This window comes from Crotalus tigris, unplaced genomic scaffold (assembly GCF_016545835.1).
Source record: "Crotalus tigris isolate CLP2741 ecotype Arizona unplaced genomic scaffold, ASM1654583v1 scf7180000018419.1029430, whole genome shotgun sequence".
In the NCBI taxonomy this organism is placed as follows: Eukaryota; Metazoa; Chordata; class Lepidosauria; order Squamata; family Viperidae; genus Crotalus; species Crotalus tigris.
In genome coordinates this window covers 455,324-475,957 of record NW_024096993.1, presented here as the reverse complement: position 1 = coordinate 475,957, position 20,634 = coordinate 455,324, and the positions used below count along the sequence as shown (strand labels likewise).

Sequence of the window (20,634 nt, the reverse complement as noted above, 5' to 3'; positions counted from 1 at the left end):
AATTTTGTCCCTGTTAAAAAAACAGGAAAGCTTTGATTTTCTGTCTCTTGTAAGAAAGGAAAGGGAAGGGAAGGGAAGGGAAAAAGGAAAGGAAACGAAAAAGGAAAGAGGAGAGAGGGGAGGGGAGGGGAGAGAACTCCCTGCAGATTTTACTCTAGTCGTTGCTCACGGCTGTTCTGTCCCAGCCTATGTGAGTCCTTGTTATGCTCACAAGGAGAAACCCCTCTTCCAAGAAACAGGCAGGAACCGCAAGAAAAAACTAACCCCTTTTATTCTCACAGACCTGAGGCAAACAGTCCACAGAAACTCAATCCTCAACACGAATGGTTGCCTTCGGCAACCAGCATCCCCCACACCTTCCCTTTTATAATTCAACCAAGGCGTGGCTTCCTAATGCCTTCTCCTTTGCCTTTGGAGCTGCCCCATTGCATTCCTCTGTCCTACTCGCTTCTCTTGCCTGCACATTCGTGCATCTGGGATTTGTCCCAACTGTTCTTCATCACTGTCCAACTCAGGCTCCCAGCACAGCTGTGTCTCAGCCTGAGCGCGAGTAGAGGGGCCAGGCTCCTCATCCGACTGTAAGTCTTGGAGCTCCTCAGAGCCTTCCCCTGATTCTAATGTCACTCCAGGCCCCTACTCCTCATCTGATTCCTCAGACTCAGCTGCCAGATCCACTGGCTGTCAGGAATCACAACAATGGCCTTGAAACGGAGATGTACACTACCCCCTCTTGTAAGAAAAGGCCATATATATTTAGTTATATGGGGAAAGAAAGGAACAACTCTAAACACTTCTGGGACACACAAATAAGATTTCTCTACTTCAATGCGGAATTAATATTCATTTTAATGATATTAGCACAATAAACTCACACAGTAGCATTGAATTTTGTACTTATTTAACAAAATACATTTATAGCAATTTACAAAGTTTGTTTTTTTGTTTTTTTAAAACAGTGCATAACATTTTATTAGAACACAATACTTTATATAGAATTCTCATTTAAAAACATATTCTGTATTTTACCCAATTTTTTTTCTTAGTAAAGCACAGCCTAAACAAAGAAATTGGTGCCCCTTTCAAGCAAGTAAAAACAAAAAAACTTGAAGATGCCACCTGTCAATTTGAATTGTTTGAAATTAAGGTACCAGTGGAATGTAAACAGAGATTTGTTTTACAAAAGGCTTCACAGATGATATACAAACAGAAGTTAGAATCTCAATTATATTATTATTACACTCTTTGTTCTTTAATGTAATTACTGAGAAGCCGTTATTAAAAAGAGTAGCCTTTGGCACTTCTGTGTAAAAAAGTATTTTCAGTATTTTAAGTAAAGAATGTAATTTCAATGATTTTGCAAGTGCTTTTAAAGTTGTTGGCTGGTAAGTAGGAAAAGTTTAGATAGGAAAAGTATCACTGCCATTGAAAGAGTGCAGCGAAGTTTAGAGTCCACGTAACAACGCACAATTATTTATATCTGGTTAGCTAACTAAAGCAAAGCAAGAAGGATAATTAAAGAAAAGCAACCAGTCCCTCCAAAAACATAAACATGCCACAGAAAAAAAATGAGATGTTATCTAGAATGGCTATTCGGAGTGCTTGTATTATTGCAGTTGTTCAGATCACAATCCTGTATTTATTCACTGAAACACAAGTCCTGATGAGCTCAGTACAACTGAGAGTGATACATAGGACATGTTTTTAGCCTAGCAGTGACTGTGTGCTATGTACTGTTAAGTCTTTCAAAGGCTTTCCAGCTTAATAAACTGAACTGTAATCCTCTCTGCCTGCGAGTCAGAATTGATCAGAGTTAAGAAGACTTAATCTTGGTCAAGAATCTGAGTAGCCTTTCCTTTGGGGAAAAAGTTCAGTACTATTTTTAACATTAAATTCTGCAAATAGACAGTCAATCCTCCAATCCAGCTAGGGCAAAAATGTAGCCTCAGAGCCCCAGCAAGTAGCTCCAGGGCTTCTTCAAACTAGCCACCAAATTACAACTTTCAATGTGAGAGAAGTTCTATAACACATGGGAACTAATCACGTATAGTATATTAAGTTTCAATTATACTAACATTTAAATCAAATTTAGTATATTTGGTCCTACCTGCTTTTTCAGTGCAGCCCATGGCATGATATTCTAGTTAAAGACTAGATGTGAGCCTCCTATGAAAAAGCATGGATGCTTCACTAGGGGGGGCCCTTATCAAATGTTCAACATAATGCAAGGAGCTGTTGGTACAAGAGTGTTGGACATAAAAATATATTGGCTGGATGCCTGCATCCAACAATCAGGATTGCATGGTTTATTCCTGAGCTGGATTGGAATTAAGGGTGTGCGATGACCAGTTTGGGACTGGAAGAAATGGAAACATAGGTATGTTTTGAGATGCGTATCTCAAGACATAATTCTCATTTGTTCTGAGTGGTATCATTAATAATGCCTCCCTTTCCATCTAATCCAATGAGAGATGTTAACTCCTCAGTGCTATTACGGGCTATGCAAGAAATAACTGCTTGCTGCGTAACTCACATTAGATTTCAGAATGATTATCTAAAAAAGAACACTTTTCTTGCGGAAGACCAGTAGTGGGATTCAAATATGTGAACAACCGGTACTCTGTGTGGATGCCACTTCTGGAAGTCCATTCTGGGCCTGAGCAACAAAAAATTAGCTACCGGTTCTGCTGAAGTGGTGCGAACTGGCTGAATCCCACCACTGGGGAAGACCATGTCTTTTGCAGGACTGCAGGCTAAGCTTCAGCATAGTCATGCTAGTTGAAAGAATCTCAGGTATGTGAGCTGGTAAAGACAATTGCCTTTAGATGGGGAGAGCCGCTATTAACTGGTGGGAACAACTGCATTGTTGTTGATTCTCTGAGCTTACAGGGATGTGGGAGGGGGGAATGCAAGAGGATTTGCTGTCTTATGCTCCTGTTAGAAAAGGGGATATGAATTCAATAAATAGAATATAACGAGTAGTTTGCTCCCTCTACCATCATTTTTAAAAAGTAGTGGGAAGTACAATATTTGCACTTTGCTTCTGAAGTGTTTTTAAGCACTGTTTTAATAGACAAGATAGCTTTATTGCATGATGATGACCAAATTCTTCTTGTATTATGTACTTTTTTTTGATGTTAACAAGAAAAATTAACAGGTTTCCAATAGATAGATTGGATTCCAATTCTTTCCTGTAGAATAGAAATGAGGATAGATTGTCAATCAAAGCTCTTTGGAGGGAGCAAGGGAAACATAATCAAGCAACTATAGTTGATGTTGGCCCATTTAGATTTCTAGAACATAAGGATTTGGACTGAATCGTCCAAATGCTAGATGCCAGATACCTCTCAATTTTCTTCCTTGGCTGAGTGTTCTGATGTGAACTAACTACATAGTTCATCCCCTGGATTAATGTACAGATCAACCATTGCATTATTAGTTGGGTTTCACATTTCCTGTGAAATGTGCTGGCAGTTTTATTAGCTTTAAAAAAAAAACAGGTTTAAAATGCCTGTTTTATGCGAAAATAAGAAATGTGTTTTCTAAGAACCTATTTCATTTGAAATGTTCACATAGGATAAAAGAATTTATAGAGACATGGCTTATGAGGTGAAAACCTGAACACAGGACCTGACATGAACCCAAAATAAATCAATTTGTCCATAATTTATTATACTAGGAAATCCTTATTATTATTATTATTATTATTGATAACCCATTTCATTCGACCAGTTTTCTCCTTAGTTGGGTAGGACTCAAGATGTGCTCATGGTAGGGGGGAAAATAATTATATTCTAACTGAAAATGATGTTAACTGAATACGAGTGGTGGTACTACAATGCAGCACTTTTATGCTTGTTTGATGATTGTTACTGGGCATGGCATTCTTTTTAAATCAAAAAATAATCACTGATGGATGAACATGCTACAAGTAGTTGAAGGGTCATTTTATATTTCAAATGAGTAAGAGAATCACTTCTCTGTGTGAGTGTGAGTATTGGTTTTATCTGTGATTGTCCTCAAATGAAAAGACCAGCCCATCCATGGGATAGGAGAATTATCCAGTATCTCATATTGTCAGAGGCCACCAGATAGCCAGCTACAAAATACCTCAACCATTGCTTTCATTGACATCAAAACTGTCAAATCCTATTTAATATATTAGGAATTCAGAGGGAGGCAGAGGTTCAACACTGATGCAGAAGAGAAGGGGATAGGTGATCTAATGTAATCTGGTTTTAAGTACTTAAGATAGCAAACTGTCATGCGGGAGAGGATTCAGCTAACTTAATTTCAGTTCTCATTTCCACTGACTATTTTACCAGCCATGGGAGATTAAGATAAGCCTCTTATGATTGCTTGGGACTTCCAATCATGTTCCTTCATTAAATTCAGGTCACTTCTGGAAGCAAAAGCACAAACCACTTTTTGGGAAAAGAATAACAGGGGTCCTTTGTCTTGTCTGTGATGTTCCTATGTTTAAGGCCACACCTGCTAATCGATTAGGCAATTTGACTTGTAAGATTTATTTGCACTGTTACAACACAGTGGTAGTGATCGGGGTGAAATGCTAGCTAATCAACGATGACCTGGAAAAAAAAATGTAAGCAATGAGGCAAATTGAGAACCTGTTCAAAATGAAGAATTTGAATTAGTGCTATAAGAGATCCCTATCTTTTTTTTAAAAAAAGCACAATATTTAAATTAATCCCAAGCTATCTCATTAAAAAGCAACATCTATCTCTATAGCACCTATAACTGAATAAAGTTTGGAGAAAAGCAAAAAAATAAACTAACTTGGGGGGGGGGGGAAATCATTCAACTTTCATGGGATATCATCTTTTGTTTCTGTTCTCTTTTTGGCTCCAGAAAAATCTCTCAAAGAACTACACAAAATTTTTGCAATCATCTGAGATGAAAATTGCACTATAGCAAAGCTGTATTGATTCTTGATACTTTTCTATTCTAAATGAATGCAGTTAGCATGTGTTTTCAGCTAGAATACTCGGAAAGAACTCGCACGTCAAAATGTATTGTGTTTAGAGAGCTGCACAGGAGTAGAAGTTTTCTAAAAATGTAAAGTTAGAATCAGCACCATTTGGTATTAAGTTTTGGTGCAAAACCCGCAAAGATGAAGTACAACTCTGGTACAGCTTTTGCTTATTTTTTTAAAAAATTGCTTCCCTTTGACCATGAAATAGAGATAAGTTGAAAAGTTGGCACATTCAGGAAATAAGTGGTCTCGTTTTTAAGACCGCTCTTTTTGCTGACATAGATCCCGCTGGAAAAACATTTTGATTCTGAAAACAAAAGCTTGCTCCCCTTCATTAGGTTCTTGCATTGTGCTTTTTCCCCCCGCGACATGAAATTCACAAATTCATGCACAATCACTACACATCAGCAACATCCATAAACAGTCAGGCTGATGGTCAATAGTTGGCACATCAAGAATATTTCGGCATCAGCTCTAAAAATAAAGAGAGTACAACGCTTGCACCCGAACTGTATTGATTGTGGTGGTGTTTGTTTTGGCTGAAGCGCCAGCCCTCATTCTTTGTAAGCTCTCGTTGGAGACGTTCCTTTGTAGAAGATATTCCTGGTGTTCTCTGGGCTGCTGCCTCTTTCGGGAATTAAAATGATATTCCCTTTTCTCCGAAGTGTTGAGTCACGGCTAGAAGAAATGGACAGGGTCTCTGAACCAATCTCACTGCCTTCTACAGGGGTCACTCTTATTGTGGTGATCCCATGATGATGATGGTCACCGCCCTCGATATTGCTTCTTTTCCGGTCCCCAGAACAGTAACTGTCTTTCAAAGATTCACAGCTCTCAGAGTCTCTGTTGAGATCATTGAGCTCGTACGTTTGGCGGAGGCTTCCTTTCTCCGGGGCTTTCCATTTCCAGGACCCACTGCCTTCTCCTTCGGATGGCATTTGAATGATGGGGCGGCTATTCTCAGGATGGGCCTCTACTCTTACAATACTGCTTGGCTCGTGATCGGTTAAGGTTTTGTAGCGGATTGCTCCTGTACAGGTGACTGTACCGCCATCAGAGCTCTTTGGGCTGCCTTGAAGAACTCCTTGTTGCTTTGACATGGCTATTACCTGCATGATCCTCGGCTGGCTGTTGCTTCTGCATCCAACTGTCTTCTCGGCAGCTTTTAACCACTTTGCTCGAGCGGAACTTGTTTTGGGAGATGCATTCACATTTTCTTGAGTCTCTTCAGGGATGTGCACAAGCTGGGAAGATCCTGGACGTGACTGAATAGAGACTCTGGGTACCCCAGATAGGCCAGCGCTGTTACAGCCTGGCATGCTACCCGGTTGAATTTTTAGGTACTGATTGCTTGGACCATGGGGATCTCCATTCATACCCACCCTAGATGGCTCAGAGCTTGACCTCATTTCAATGGCTCTAGGCGGCGACTGTCCGGAATCGGTTTCAATGACCTGCAGGGACAGCTTCCGACTTTCGTTCTTGTTCTTCCACTGAGAGAGAAGTTGCTTCGAGCGGGCGGAATCCATAGACGCATGTATGGTTGCGTTCCGTCGAGCTGACTCCTCTACAGCAGGTGTGTTGACTCTTGGCAAGGTGTTGCTGAATGTGACCATGTTTTCCTTTCCCATCGGACTTCGTGGCATTATAATCTCGACATCAGCATTTGCTCTCTTAAGGTTTGTCAAGGAGCCAGTGTCTCTGTGGTTCCTGTTCAACATGTTCTCCACATGGTGAGTAGCGATCACATCGTTACCACTACCACTTTTCCCTGGTAAAATTCGATTGGGATCTTGGCTTAGGTCAGGCAAAGGTCTCAATGGCTCTCTATGTATGTTATGACTGAACATGTTGTCTTCACTTGGCAGAAAGTTCCCCACAGCATACAGACCCTGGTATTTGAAGGGGGGAAAAATAAAACCCTTTTATGGAAGAAAAAATATTTATAGACACTTTGGTAAAAGATAGTTAAATTTCTCAAGTGTTGTGGGTAGAGAACAAACTCTTAAAACTGCTAATATATCAGCCAATATAGATAGATTTTTTTCCCCATAGTGGGAGTACACGTATTCCTAGTAATTATTTTGATCTGTCTCTGTCTCAAGATCCCTAAGGAACAGTTTCACCAGCAGCTGGAAGAGGCAAAGGAACACGAAAAGACATCAGTGGATATCACATTTCTTTAGTTAAGAAGAAGCTGCAATATCTCAGGCCAATTTCAGAAGAGCTTAGTTATTTAAAAGGACAGGCCCTTTTCAGTCTGACAGCTTTAAGTCTAATTCTGAGGAAGGAAACCAGAATCAACGAAGTCCAGCAGTTTAATAAGCGCACAGGCAATGAGGTGCTCCTCCTATAGCCAGTTGCATAACATATGAAGGACCACATGAAGCCTCCAGGCTTTGTCCTGGCCCCCAGAGACCTCTAAAATCTAATGCTGAATTATAAGTTTAAATGTGGCAGAACACTATTCCACAGAGGGGAACCAAGTGTTTTATTTGTCTTGATCCTACACAACTTTTAAAGTAAAACTGTGGTACCCCTCTGAAAGAGCAGGTGTGGACCTCAGTGCAGAAAGCATATCCTCCGCCCAGAAGTATGTAGGAAAAGGGCTGGAGTAAGCTAATCCTGGGGGGATTCTCCATGCCTCACTCTTTACTACTAGTACGAGAGACTTTGAGATAGCACAAGCAGGTTATTATGGCTTAATATAGCATTTCCCAAACCAAATGCCCTCCAGAATTGTCTAGCTGGCATGGCTCTTCAGGGAATCGATGTCCACAAATTTGGGAGGTTGCAGAGAGCTGACCCCAGGACCTGTCCAGTCATATTTTTGTCTTTCCAAAAAAGACATCAACAACAATAATAGGCATTGCAAAAGACCAAAGCGCCTCTCTTCTTCTTTGGAAGGTGCTTGATGAATAGGGTGATATGCTTCAGAATGACACATCTAGGTGAAAAAGCTGGGTGGTACAGTTCAGTGGGATGTAGAAATCCAGTAGAATGAAAGGATCAGAATCATGTGAAAAGAGAACGAATAATAAAAGGTACAACCACAACATGAGAAGCGATCAGTGCAAAGCATTGTTTACAAAGTAAAACGTAAATGTTGATATTTTGAGGCCTTTCAACTTTGAAAATAGTGCAAACCATCTGTATTTATTTTTACAGGCACAGAATTAGGCCAGGACCACCTGGGCCATCAAGGTTGCTCCTTGTGGCCTCGCTGGGCATTTTAATTGTTCCAAGGATATCTACACGGGATCAATGGGAATCCTTTAAAATAAAATTTAAAAAAAGGTTCGACACTTTGCAGTGGGCCAACTTTCCATGCACTATTTGTTTAATCAAAATAATTTCTGGGGGAAAAAAAAAACAGGAAGAACATAGCACTTGCTGTAAAATTATCTACAGATACAAAAAAAATATGACTAGTGCAAACTAGGTTATAGTAAGCACCATGATATCCCATCCATGATTCCCAGAGCTCTGCATAGGAACAACTTGTCATGCAGTTGCATACATAGTTCTGCTCTCCTTCATTAATTTGCTATTAAAGAGAAGGAGTGATTTGCTCAAGATTGCCCAAGTGAGCTTCATGAAGGCTTACAGAACCCTCAATACATTATATTATCTTATGAATAGATCATCGGTGCCCTTTCTGTTTTTCAAGGACATCTGTTCATTTTTAGAAGCACCTTGTAGAGAGCCAATTTGAATAACGTACACGAGACATCTAAAAATCACATAAAACTTCTTAATTTATAAGACATGGCATTCTGAGTGCTGGCATTCTACTTACCAAGTAGAGGGCAATTCCGCCCCCAATTAAAAAGCCACAATAAACATCCACTGGATGGTTTTTGTACTGGGTGATGCGTGTCAGGCCACATATGATTCCGCAGATGATAAAAGCAAAGACTAGAAGTGGTTTCAGAAGTTTTGAGGAGTCAGTTAGCGTAGAATTGAAGTACATCTTTAAAAGAAATACATTTTTTTAAAAAGTTTAGTGCCGTTTCCCCATGGAATGGTAATCTTTCTTTTCCTGTTTTTTTGAAGGAGGGTAATAAAGGAAAACAAACAAAAACCCCTTGGGTTATTTTGAAAGAAGAAGAAGAAAAAAAACAACCCTAAATTCAGTTGATATGTTGTCAGATGAAAGAGTCAAGGATTTTCTCCTTGCTGTTTGGAATTTGGGAGAAAAACGAAAATGCCAACCATGACTCGGAGTACAATAACAGTGATGGGAACTATAAGGATTTTCTTACTGTTAGTTTACAAATGGAATTAAAATGAATAGCTCAGTTTCCTGAGTGAATGGGTTAAGAGAGGGTCAGTGGCTCTTTCAGATAGCAATTTCTATCTGACTCTGAGAACATGGAACCAGGTGAGGACAAGTCAATCTTCAAAATGTCTTCTGACTCAATGGAGTGGAGAGGTGAAAGGCCCACTTTGACACACAACTCCAAACTCCACTGAATAATTTCTCAAGGTGTGAACTGAGCACCTGTCAGTATGAATCAGCCAGGGAATTTATTTGGAGGTGTTATGGAAATTGCACAGGAAGAGCCAAGTGCTAAGGGAACCAGATTAGAGCTGCTTATCCCACAAAGCCTTTGGAGAAAAGAAGGACCATCTCCCATATTATAATAAGCTAAATTCAATGATAATCCTGCCCCCACTAACCTCCACCCTTCCGTGAATGCCATTAGAAATAATCAGATATGTCTCTTCACATCACTACTTCCTACTAATGATATTGGAGATGTCTGGATGTAGTCTGGATGGGGTGACATCTTAGCTTAATAGCAGTGAAGAACCATAGTTGAAAGCCCTTCAAATATTTCAAAAATTAAATCCTCCATGCATTGTGAGAAACACTTTCGGTGGTTAGAGGAAAAAAACAGGTGCAATTCTATGCCATGTCCACTTATCAGGAAATAAGAGTAATAGGTGTCAAAGGGGATATGAGCCATGTGCTTTCATGCTGATTTTTCAGTGACTTGGGTTGAAAAATTAAAAGACTGATATAAATACTGAAATATTGACTCATTTCTGATATTAATTTATTCCCTGATGTGTATGGAGAATCTCAGTCAACTAGGTCATGGTTATCCTAAAGGTGCTTTTCCAAAAGGCAATTGGACTTTCATTCAACTTCTTCCATTCTCCACCATTCTGTCAGAACCAAAGAAACTTCTCGTTCTTTGATGGCATACATTTTCAGTCATGAAAAAGTTCCTTTCATTTAATGCAGATAAATCAACAATGGTGAAAATGAAAGTTGTAGATTTTTGTGACCTGTCACAAAATGCTGCTCTTACCTGGATGTAAGTTCACTAATCACATTGGATGTTACTTAGGAGTATACATATGCATATCCACATTTGTATTATTGTGATTTGGCCATGCTTCTCTACACTGCTTTTAAAAATATTTCCTTGTTCCAAAAGACAGGAGATTTAATAAAAATGGTGTTTCTACCGATTCTCCTTAATCTCGAATTTTTATATTTCACTTCTTTGAAAAAAAAAATGGTTGGGGTGATTCCTCTTTATCATCAGGCTGTTTTATACAAGGGAAGAAATGATATTGTGATTTCCCCCCCCCCCCTCACTCTTGTACACATTAATATGAAGAGGCTTAATTACTCACCGAAACATACACAGCTGCAAATGCTGCCAGGGTGGCGTGTTGTGAAGGAAATGACTTTCTGCAAAAGGAAGGACATTCAAATTAAATTTCTCACTGAAAAGACATTCTCCCAAGCCTGATTTAAAAATAACCTAAATCACAGGGTGGTCCAATTTGGTTACCGTGTTTAACCTACAAGCTTGTATTCTCGGAAATTATTATTACATTATCAGTTTAAAAAAATGACCTTTTGGTATTTTGTAAAGAATGACTGTCGTAGCTCACATTAACCAACAGTAATAGTCATTTTGACTGCACTGATTAAAATCCTGAATGAAGAAAATTTCCAATTATGACAGAATGAATATTGCATAAAGATTTGGCAATAGCTCATTTCTTGCCATTAATTTTCCCAGTGACTGGGTAAGCATTGCACCCATCAATTAAAACTCTTTAACCCATTGCCCCAAAATTGGCAGCAGAATTCTCCTCCTCCAGGATTACTATCTGTGCTTACTTGATGATTTGCTAATAATCACCACCCAGTTTTTTTTAAAGTTGTAAAGAAATAGATATCTCAGAAAAGTAGTTCAGTCTTGATCCATGGTGAGGCTGGCAATTAAGATGTTCAGCGGCACAAAAGGAATCTAGAAAACCTTAAAGCAGCGTTTCTTAAAGTGTGGTCCAAGAACTCCAGAGTCCCCTATCAGAGTTTCTCCTGGGTCCACAAAATCAAAATTATTTGCCAGACTTTGAAGATATTTGCAAGAATTAAAACAATGTCACTCTTCTTACTGTTTTTAGTTGTTAAGAAAATACAGGTTTTTTTTTTAACATGCTAATGTTTACGTTAAAATCTAACATACATTTAATATGCTCAACATTGTTTATTCAATAGGTTTAATGTTGTTACTTTTACGTGATTCAATAAACAATATTCGACTAACACATCAATTTTAATTTTTAATATGGTAAATATCGATCAATGTAACCTACACAGTCTAAAGCTCTTTCGGGGTCCTCTATTAATTTTAAAAGTGGAAATGAGTCCTGAAAGCAGAAGCTCAAGAAATACTGCTTCTAAGGGTTGATTAAAAAGTACAAGCACTCAGGCGGTAGTTAGTAGGTAGGAAAAAGGTGTTAAACTAATTATTTCATTTTTTTATCTTGTGGAGTGATATTTTAATATTTACCGTAAATGCCGGCGTATAAGGCGACTTCCGCAAGCGCTGAAATCGGTGCCAAAGACGGGGGTCGTCTTATACGCCGAGTCGTCTTATAAGCCGGAAATACTGATAGTTTCTGGCGTATAAGACGACGTTCTAGGAATGCGGCCCGGCGATAAAGACGGGGGTCGTCTTATACACCGGGTCGCCTTGTACGCCGGCATATACGGTATCTCTCTAAAAAGAATTCAAAAACTTAATTGTTGTAGTGAATATATTTCCAAAAGGCAACACTTAGGAAACACTTCTTCTTAAATTCAACATCTAGCCAACTTTGGCTGATCTGCAGGGTTGAACCTGATTAGGACTTAGATAAGGACCACCTTGGCTAAACCTGAGGAACCGTGGCGGAGCCATGGTTAGAATGCAGTATTTCAGACTAACTCTGCCCACAGCCAGGAGTTTGATCCTGACCGGCTCAAGGTTGACTCAGCCTTCCATTCTTCCGAGGTCGGTAAAATGAGGACCCAGATTGTTGGGGACAATATGCTGACTCAATAAAACACTTAGAGAGTGCTGTGAAGCCCTATGAAGCGCTCTATAGGTCTAAGTGCTACTGCTATTGCTAAGTGTTATTGCTAAACTGCAAGGTTGAAGAAAACATTCTGGTAGTAGAAGGTTATGGCAAACCATTTCTTTACTTTTGTCAAGATAATGACAGTGATATCTCCATGAAGTAACTTAAAATTAAAGTCCACTTGAGGAGACATGGATGCACTCAAGCAAAGCTTATGCATGAAGCATTTGTACATGAAAAGTCTCACTAGAGCAGTGGTTCTCAACCTTTTTAATGCCGTGACCCCCAACCGGTCGTAAGTCAAGGACTACTCAACCGGTCGTAAGTCGAGGACTACTCAACTGGTGCAGCACCGTTTGCAGAATGGGACTTTTGGCGGGCTCAGCAGGGCAGAGACAGCCTGGACAATTCCTATTGGCTTTTGAAAGCCAATAGAATTAGACTTTATTCAAGAGAGTCTATTCTACTGGCTTTCAAAAGCCAATAGAATAAAAGGGAGCAGCACAGCTAAGGAAAAGGGGGAAAAAAATGGCCGACTGCATTGTTTGACAATCCCCGTGAAATGGTCGTTCGACCCCAAATGGGGTCCCGACCCACAGGTTGAGAACCACTGCACTAGAGAATATACAATAACCTATTCTGAGATAGGTATTTTTTAAAAAAATATTGAGGCAATCTCAAAAATAATTACTGTAAATCTGGGAAATTGAAATAAGATTGTTAGGATTTTTTTTCCTTTTTAAAGAACTGAGATTAGACTGTCTTCTTTTAAAATTAGACTTTATATATTCATTTTCTCTAAAAAAAGAAAAACTTGGGCCACATTTTAGCCTGCTGGTTACAAATGTTATTACAGTATCTAAATATCTGTTTATAAATCACTTAATTTTACACATGATGATTACTCTTTGAATACAGATAGTAAATGGATATACAGAGAGATATTCACATCTTGGTAAATTCTAAATGTGTGTTTTTCTTAGAACATTATATTACGCATTTGGGGAGAGAGTATAGGAGCAGGAAAATATTGTTCAATTACTGCCTTGGCCTATTATTAAGGAAATCTTTCGCATTGTTGCAATCCATTTTGTTGACAAAATTACCTTTTTTTTTTAGTAAGACACAAACCCCTGCAATTGTAGCCCGCTTACTCACTGCCATTTTCAAGCAACTGAAACATCCATTTTGTTACTATCCTTACTTATAAGGGTAGTCCTTAACTTACAACCATTTGTTTAGTGAGCGTTCAAAGTTATAACGGCACTGAAAAAAGTGACTGATGACCATTTTTCAGACTTACGACCATTGTAACATCCCCATGGTCATGTGATTTACATTTGAATGCTTGACAACTGGTTCATATTTTATGATGGTTGCAACCTTCTGACAAGCAAATGGGGGAAGCCAGATTCACTTCAGAACTGTGTTACTAATTTAACATGTGCAGCGATTCACTTGACAACTGTGGCAAGAAAAGTCGTAAAATGGGGCAAAACTCATGTAATAAATTTCTCACTTAGCAACATAAATTCTGGGCTCAGTTGTGGTCATAAGATGAGGACTACCTGTAGTTAAGGAAACTTTTGTTACGAGAACTTAAGGAGAGCCGTTGAGAATTGCATCAATTTCTCCCTGTAGAACTCTACCCTCTTTTATCTGTTTCTATATATGCTATTTCTTAGATATGCTAATATATGGCAGAATACAGCCAAGGAGTTTGATCCACATTAACACAGCAGAAGCAGAGTAAAAAAAGACCAGCTGCCTTTGGTTCGTTGCAGTGTCACCTACCTGTCAATCAGTCCAACAAACGTAATTTACCTGAAGGTAACTACCTTCATCCTAGCTAATTTTGATGCTAATTGTAGCCATCAGGCATCACATCATGGAAGGGAATCATGGGATGGACATTTGGGCATTTCACTCCCTGCTTTTGGCTAATAATTAAATTGGCAGCTAATGCATTAAGCCTGTAGCTAAGAGCAAAATAAGAGAAACACAGGTATTCATCACCTTTACTGAGACACCAATGTCCTTGGGTTCTTCCCAACTGTCATCTTAAAAAAGCCATTCCAAAATGGACAGAACTACGTTTTTCCCATCTGATTTCAATAAAGCCTATAAAAACTGCTTGATATCATATATATATATATATACACACACACATACACACAGAACATTGGAGAACAGGCCTTGTCTTTCTGGTGCTGATGGCATGCAACTTCATAAGTCATTTTTACCTAAAGAACATACTAAAATATTCTATGTAAATTACAAAGCAAATGCTTGCCTTGTGGAAAAGCAAAATATGTGGACAAGTACCATAATCAGGCTGACAAGGATGTACATACATGATGAACAAGGGATAACAAATACTGAATAACATACAACTAAATATGTTTCTAACCTGCCATCATTGATGATAATGGGATCAGATCCTGAGCAAATATCCTCCACAATGTAAGAATTTTCTGAGCACGATACATTGAGGGAAGTATAATTAGGTTTGCATACAGTCAGGAAATACGGTGTTTGATAGCCAGTTGACAGCTGTATAATATCAGTGATGAGTGCGGTAGCACAAAGGCCAAAGATATGGACACCTAGAAATGGAACAAAAGAATTTATTACACTTTGGTCAATGGAAAGCCAAATGGGTCACTAAATGCCCAGTTATAGGAAGACATATAAATGACCTCACAAAAAAAGGTGCCAGGCTTTGAACTACCACATCAGCAATGGACCCGCATCTCACATGCCCTCTGCTGGGACTCTCTGTATAAATGGGTCATAGTATCCTCCCCTCAGTGTGACTGAGGGGTTCCACGTCAAACTGTAGATCACATTGTGACCAGCTGTAAGCTGAGGGCATATATCGGTTGCATTTCAATGGTTAGATGGCCTAGATATTGATATTTGAACATAGATTTTCTTGATGTTTATGTATTATTGAGTTCTACTAATTTAGTTGAAATGTTAATTTACATTGCTAGTTCATCTATGCTATGCCATATGCTAAATAAATAAAAAAACTTTGGTCAAATAGACATACTGTTTAATTTGGGATGGCAGCTGGTGACCTCTGGGGTGATCTAAATCTGCCCACATGGTAAAATGCCTGCTAATAATGTGAAATTGAAGGTACGTAGTTATTTCTCTACATTATCAGTATTATAATTCTGAATCAGTGACCTTTTTTTGGCCAATCCACACAGTGAGTACTTCAACCCATTAAGACAAGCAAGCATATGGATTGAGGTGAGACAGCCATCTTGGATGGCATGTGCTTCATCCCAGGTAATGCTTCACCCAGGTCCCCACAGAACTCCAAAACCCCATTAGAAAAACTCACCAACAAATCGGACAGCTCTCCTAAGAAAAGAGTTGAAATTGCAGCCACCTGCGTTGATATTGGCCTCGGCTCCAATTCCATTCCGGCGTTTGGAAAGGCAGCAGTAGAGAATGCTCTCGCCTACCATAATCTGCAATTACAAAGGCTGGATGCAAGGTGACTGTTATAATGATTTGAGCAGGGTCTGGCTCAAGTCAAAGTACTTTATATGTAATTATTGGAGAGCAAATTTCATCCACCAAAGTGTGGATGCTCGCATTACATCACAGGTGACTCTTAATTCAATTTTCTGAGGGAGGGCAGGGAATATGCTGTATGTTTACATGATCTTGTTTGCAAGAGGAACGATCAGCTCTGTTGGCTGAAACAGTAGTTCATCTAAGACAGGGGTTCTCAACCTTGGCAACTTTAAGACTTGTGGACTTCAATTCCCAGAATTCCTCAGCCAGCAAAGCTGGCTGAGGAATTCTGAAAGTTGAAGTCCACAAGTCTTAAAGTTGCCAAGGTTGAGAACCCCTGATCTAAGATCTCTTCCAGCTCTCTGTCATTGCCTTGTGGATAATTGGATTGAAAGCAGAGTGTGAATAGCTTCATAAGTGCAAACAAAAAAAATGAGTATATACTGCTATGACCGTGAAATAATATGTTAGTTTCAAAATTGACCTCTGAACTAGTTACCTTTGGGAGAAATGCTCAGGGTTACTAAATAAACTTTGAAGACTTGAACCTAGTTTTGCCACTCTGGAAATATTCCTTGTCTTGCTTTGTAGGTGTGTTGGACTATACCTGTTATTGTTTTGAAAGGTCAGTGCTCATCACAGCAATGAAGGCAGGGCTGAAATTACAGTACTTGTTTCACTTTGTATTAGCTTTCCTGAATCATGAAAACACCTCCTTGTATTGGCAATTTTCAACATTAGCTTTGACTGTCTTTAAGACATTTTTCAGTGGAACTCTACTGCTTCTCCAGTATTTTCAGCTTCATTTCCATTCACTTCTATCACCTCTGAGTAGCTAAAGAGATCTGACTGGTTTTTGGCAATTTTGTCCCATTGAGCGTGATATTTGCAGAGATGCCCATACATAACCACAATCTTGTGAGTAGCTAAGAAGCATGCTGCCACTTCTTCTTGTGGAGAGCAGCTTTGGGATCTCAACGTTAAGATAATCCACAGCTCAGATCAGAAGTTGACTAGATGGCTAGAGGAGGCCTTTTACTAATGATGATGTTTCCAGAACAGCCAGAGCAATTTTGGGGAGGATTTAAAGGTAGGAATAATTGTGGGACACTCCTATGAAATCAAACTGCCTTGAAAAATGCATAACTATCCCCTAAATTATGTCATCAAAATTCAGTGGCAAACTGAGGAGAAAATGGGTGATTTGCTTCCCTGAAAACTTCTCTTCCCACTCTTATTTTAAGCAATTAAAAATGTACTTTCAAAATTGGCTAATTTCCCACCAAGCTTGACAGCACAATCCCAGGGAGCTATACCCAGTTCTTAGGCCACAAGCATCCTATCTTGCAGTAAACAACAAAAGTAGCTAAAGGTAGGTGAAGCTAACAAAACAGGATCAGTGGCTCCTGTAAGGAACTCCTTAAGATTATCAACAGCTTGGCCTAGCTTGACCATTGTGGTGGCCATCTCCCTATTTTGCTGAAGTCTGAATGTGATTTAATTTGGTTCTCCTGACGTTTTGCTGCTATTTATTTATTTTAATTGATTGATTGATTGATTGATTAAATAATATGCCACCCATCTCATTATCCAAAGCCCTGGGTGGCATATCTTTTGCTCAGTGTTATCCAACAGATCTTACAATAGTTGGCACAGGTGGCTGTTCCTCTCTTAATTCTCTCCAACAGGTATGTTAGTTAGAACTACAGCCTTAATTGCCCAGTACCCAGTAAGAAGCATAAATAAAACAACTCTCAATTATTTAACATAGGCTTCCTCTTTTTGTTGGAAAGAAAGCAAGAAGAAATAGGTTCTAGTTAGTAAGAATCACAGTATTTCCTCTAGTGTTTTAAGTGAAAAGTCATGCAAAGAATCTTTTCGTCATTTTTTTTAAAAAAAAACATTAATTAAAAATTGTGGAGGCCATTTTTAGAAAACTGATGATGCAATACATCTCCCAGTATCCGTGTAATTGAGAGTGCAGTAACTTGACATTACTGTTCTCTCAGCTGCCCTACCTTAATGGATTTCCCTTATTTCCCCCCACAGCAAAATAAGGATGGTGAAGATAGTAAAATTCAGCCATAATGTAGTTAGTAAGGGGGACTTAAGGGATTTAGTAAGCTAAACGCTATTGTTCAAATGAGCTTCCAATAACATAATGGGCTTCAGTACAACTATTAAGGTGCTATCGGGATTGAAAGTTGACATTTTTATTTTTTACAGAATTCTTAATTGCTTTTGATTGTTATATATGAAGATCTCCCTTGGAAGAAGCATAAGTCAAAGCCATGCAACTGTTGATTGAGGTTTAGATACTGAATGATTTTGCACAACACAATTAACCAATTTTCCAGCTTTGTACATAGTAGCGAACTATAAGCTAGCTAAAATGGGCTGGGTTGATGTTTGATCTAGTGATAATGAGCTGACTTAGAAACCAGGAGACTGTGAGTTCTAGTTCCACCTTAGGCATGAAAGCTGGCTGGGTGACTTTAGGCCAGTCACTCTCTCTCAGCCCAGCTCACCTCATTGTCCGAAATGATATAGGGTTCCTGCCTGAGCAGGAGGTTGTACTAGATGACCTCCAAAGTCCCTTCCAACTATTATTATTATTTATTATTATTATTATGAAAATAGGAGGAAGAAAGAGTATTAGGTAAGTTCACCATCTTGAGATACTTATAAAGCAACAAGGGTGGAATAAAAATAAATGTAATCATTAAAAAATATATATACCAAGCCACAGGAACACTAACCAAATTCAAAACTAAACAAGTGGAACATGTCTGAATAAGCAGATAAGTGAGGCATACTGTACAAGCTTTCCTAAATTATTTTACCAACTAATACTTCTGTTTTACCAATCCATTATTCTTCCAAGTACAAGGGGATACCAAAAATCTGAATCAAGATGCCAAGATTCAGCTTTGATCATGTGAACCAGCAAAGAACTAATAATGTCCAATTACCTATCCAGCTGTTGAAGAGAACATGCTTTTCTTCAAAGTTTCTTTCCAGGGGAGAACATTCCTTAACGGGCAGCTTTTCAGACTCAGCTGCCCAAATCTGTCACACTGGATCTTTTGACTATAGGTGAGCAAAACTGATCATGGAGCTCTCTGCAAATAAATCACTGCATCAATTCTTGAAGATGGGAATTGCAGATCTGAGGATCTGGTCTTCTGCTAATGGGCTGATACCATGCTGAGCACCCGCAAACCCACAAAATGAATAGGACAAATGGGAAGTTCTCTAACTCACCATAATGGCAGGAGCAGCAAAAGCCAAACTGAGCAACATCAAGATAGGAACGGCCTCCTGGGAAGGTTCAATGTATGGCATACTCAGACTTCTATCGTAACAGCTGAATCCGGCATGCACCGGCTTGAAGACATCCGTGAGTTCAAGAAAATAGAGACTGACAACAGAAGAGGCCAGTATGGGCAGCTAAGAAAGAAACATGAGAGTTACTTTAAAAAAACAAACAAACATGCATATATTTAAGCTCTATCTTGAAAGTGTGTATATTAATAGTGAACTCAGATGTTAAGAAGGCTTTAGGACAGACACTACCTTATGCAAGAAAACATTCGGTTGCATGGTAGGTCTTCCCTTACCTATCCTTCCTCATGTCATTCCTTGAGTAGACTTTAAATGTGCTATACAGGATAGCAACAGCAATAGCACTTAGACTTATATACCGCTTCACAGTTCTTTACAGCCCTCTCTAAGTGGTTTACAGAGCCAACACTGTAAGAAGACCCCCAAGAATCTGGGTCCTCATTTTACTGACCTCGGAAGGATGGAACACTGAGTCAAAGGTCAGGATTGAACTCCTGGCTGTGGGCAGAGTTAGCCTGCAATACTGCATTCTATCCACTGCGCCACCAGGATACCAAGGGGAAAAATAAATCTCTTTCACCAGCAATTTAGGCCCTGTGGCAGATGAATTATCCACTGCATGATCATTGACCAATGTTTCTCAACCTTGACTGCTTTAAGCTCTCCACACAGCTTTACGCTACTAAGGTGAGAAACAGTGGCAAATGTTAAAAAAGAAGAAGAAGAAGAAATCACCAAGGTGATTTGCAGGGGGAAAAAAGGAGACAAGTTATGTGGGGCAAATTCATCGAGAAATTCTTGTGTAAAGACTGCATATGCTCAATGGCTACAAACCAAAGGGCTTTGGGACTAAAATAAAAATGTTAGAGAGCAAGTATAGAACAAAACATTTAGGAAGCTTTTGTTTCAAGTCTTGTTTGTATTAAATTATTGGCGCTGATAACCCTGGAGACAATTCAGTAAATGATGCATTGATAATCCTGGATAGGATACAATAAAAAGTATGCATTTTTAAATTTAAATCCTCTATTGTGGATTAAAATGAGTTAAGTGCAACTTAATTGTCTGTCATAACTTCATTAAATTAATGTAAATTCAGAATTTTTAAGTGGGGCTAGTCACATTATTTTATTAATTTGGCATTTTATTAAGTTTGCTCCTATCTTCTAAAGAAATTGAGAAATGCAATATGAGCTACAACAAAACCGAAGATCACAATCTGTAATACAATACAAGTAGTAAAGCAATGATTAAACTCTACACTGAGCACCAACATTAGCTAATGCATTTTTATAAGCAGTTCTCTTGCATCTATCTTTCAGCACAGAGGGTGGCTAAGATAGCTCTTGGGACTCCTGGCTGGTACTATATTGGAGCAAAGAAAGCACTGT

General features: G+C 39.0%; 1 protein-coding gene across 1 annotated transcript in view; it reads right to left on the bottom strand.

The window, feature by feature from the left end:
• Positions 1 to 829: 829 nt before the first annotated feature.
• The window catches only part of PLPPR4 (phospholipid phosphatase related 4), a 44,964-nt gene continuing 25,159 nt past the window's right edge, over positions 830 to 20,634 (bottom strand). The window contains exons 2-7 of the mRNA XM_039352262.1: positions 19,163 to 19,348; positions 15,720 to 15,849; positions 14,775 to 14,970; positions 10,643 to 10,700; positions 8,790 to 8,963; positions 830 to 6,882 (exon numbers count right to left, since the gene is read on the bottom strand). Of these exons, the coding sequence (XP_039208196.1) occupies positions 5,545 to 6,882; positions 8,790 to 8,963; positions 10,643 to 10,700; positions 14,775 to 14,970; positions 15,720 to 15,849; positions 19,163 to 19,348 (2,082 nt within the window). The 3' untranslated portion in view covers positions 830 to 5,544. The remainder of the gene's footprint in view (positions 6,883 to 8,789; positions 8,964 to 10,642; positions 10,701 to 14,774; positions 14,971 to 15,719; positions 15,850 to 19,162; positions 19,349 to 20,634) is intronic.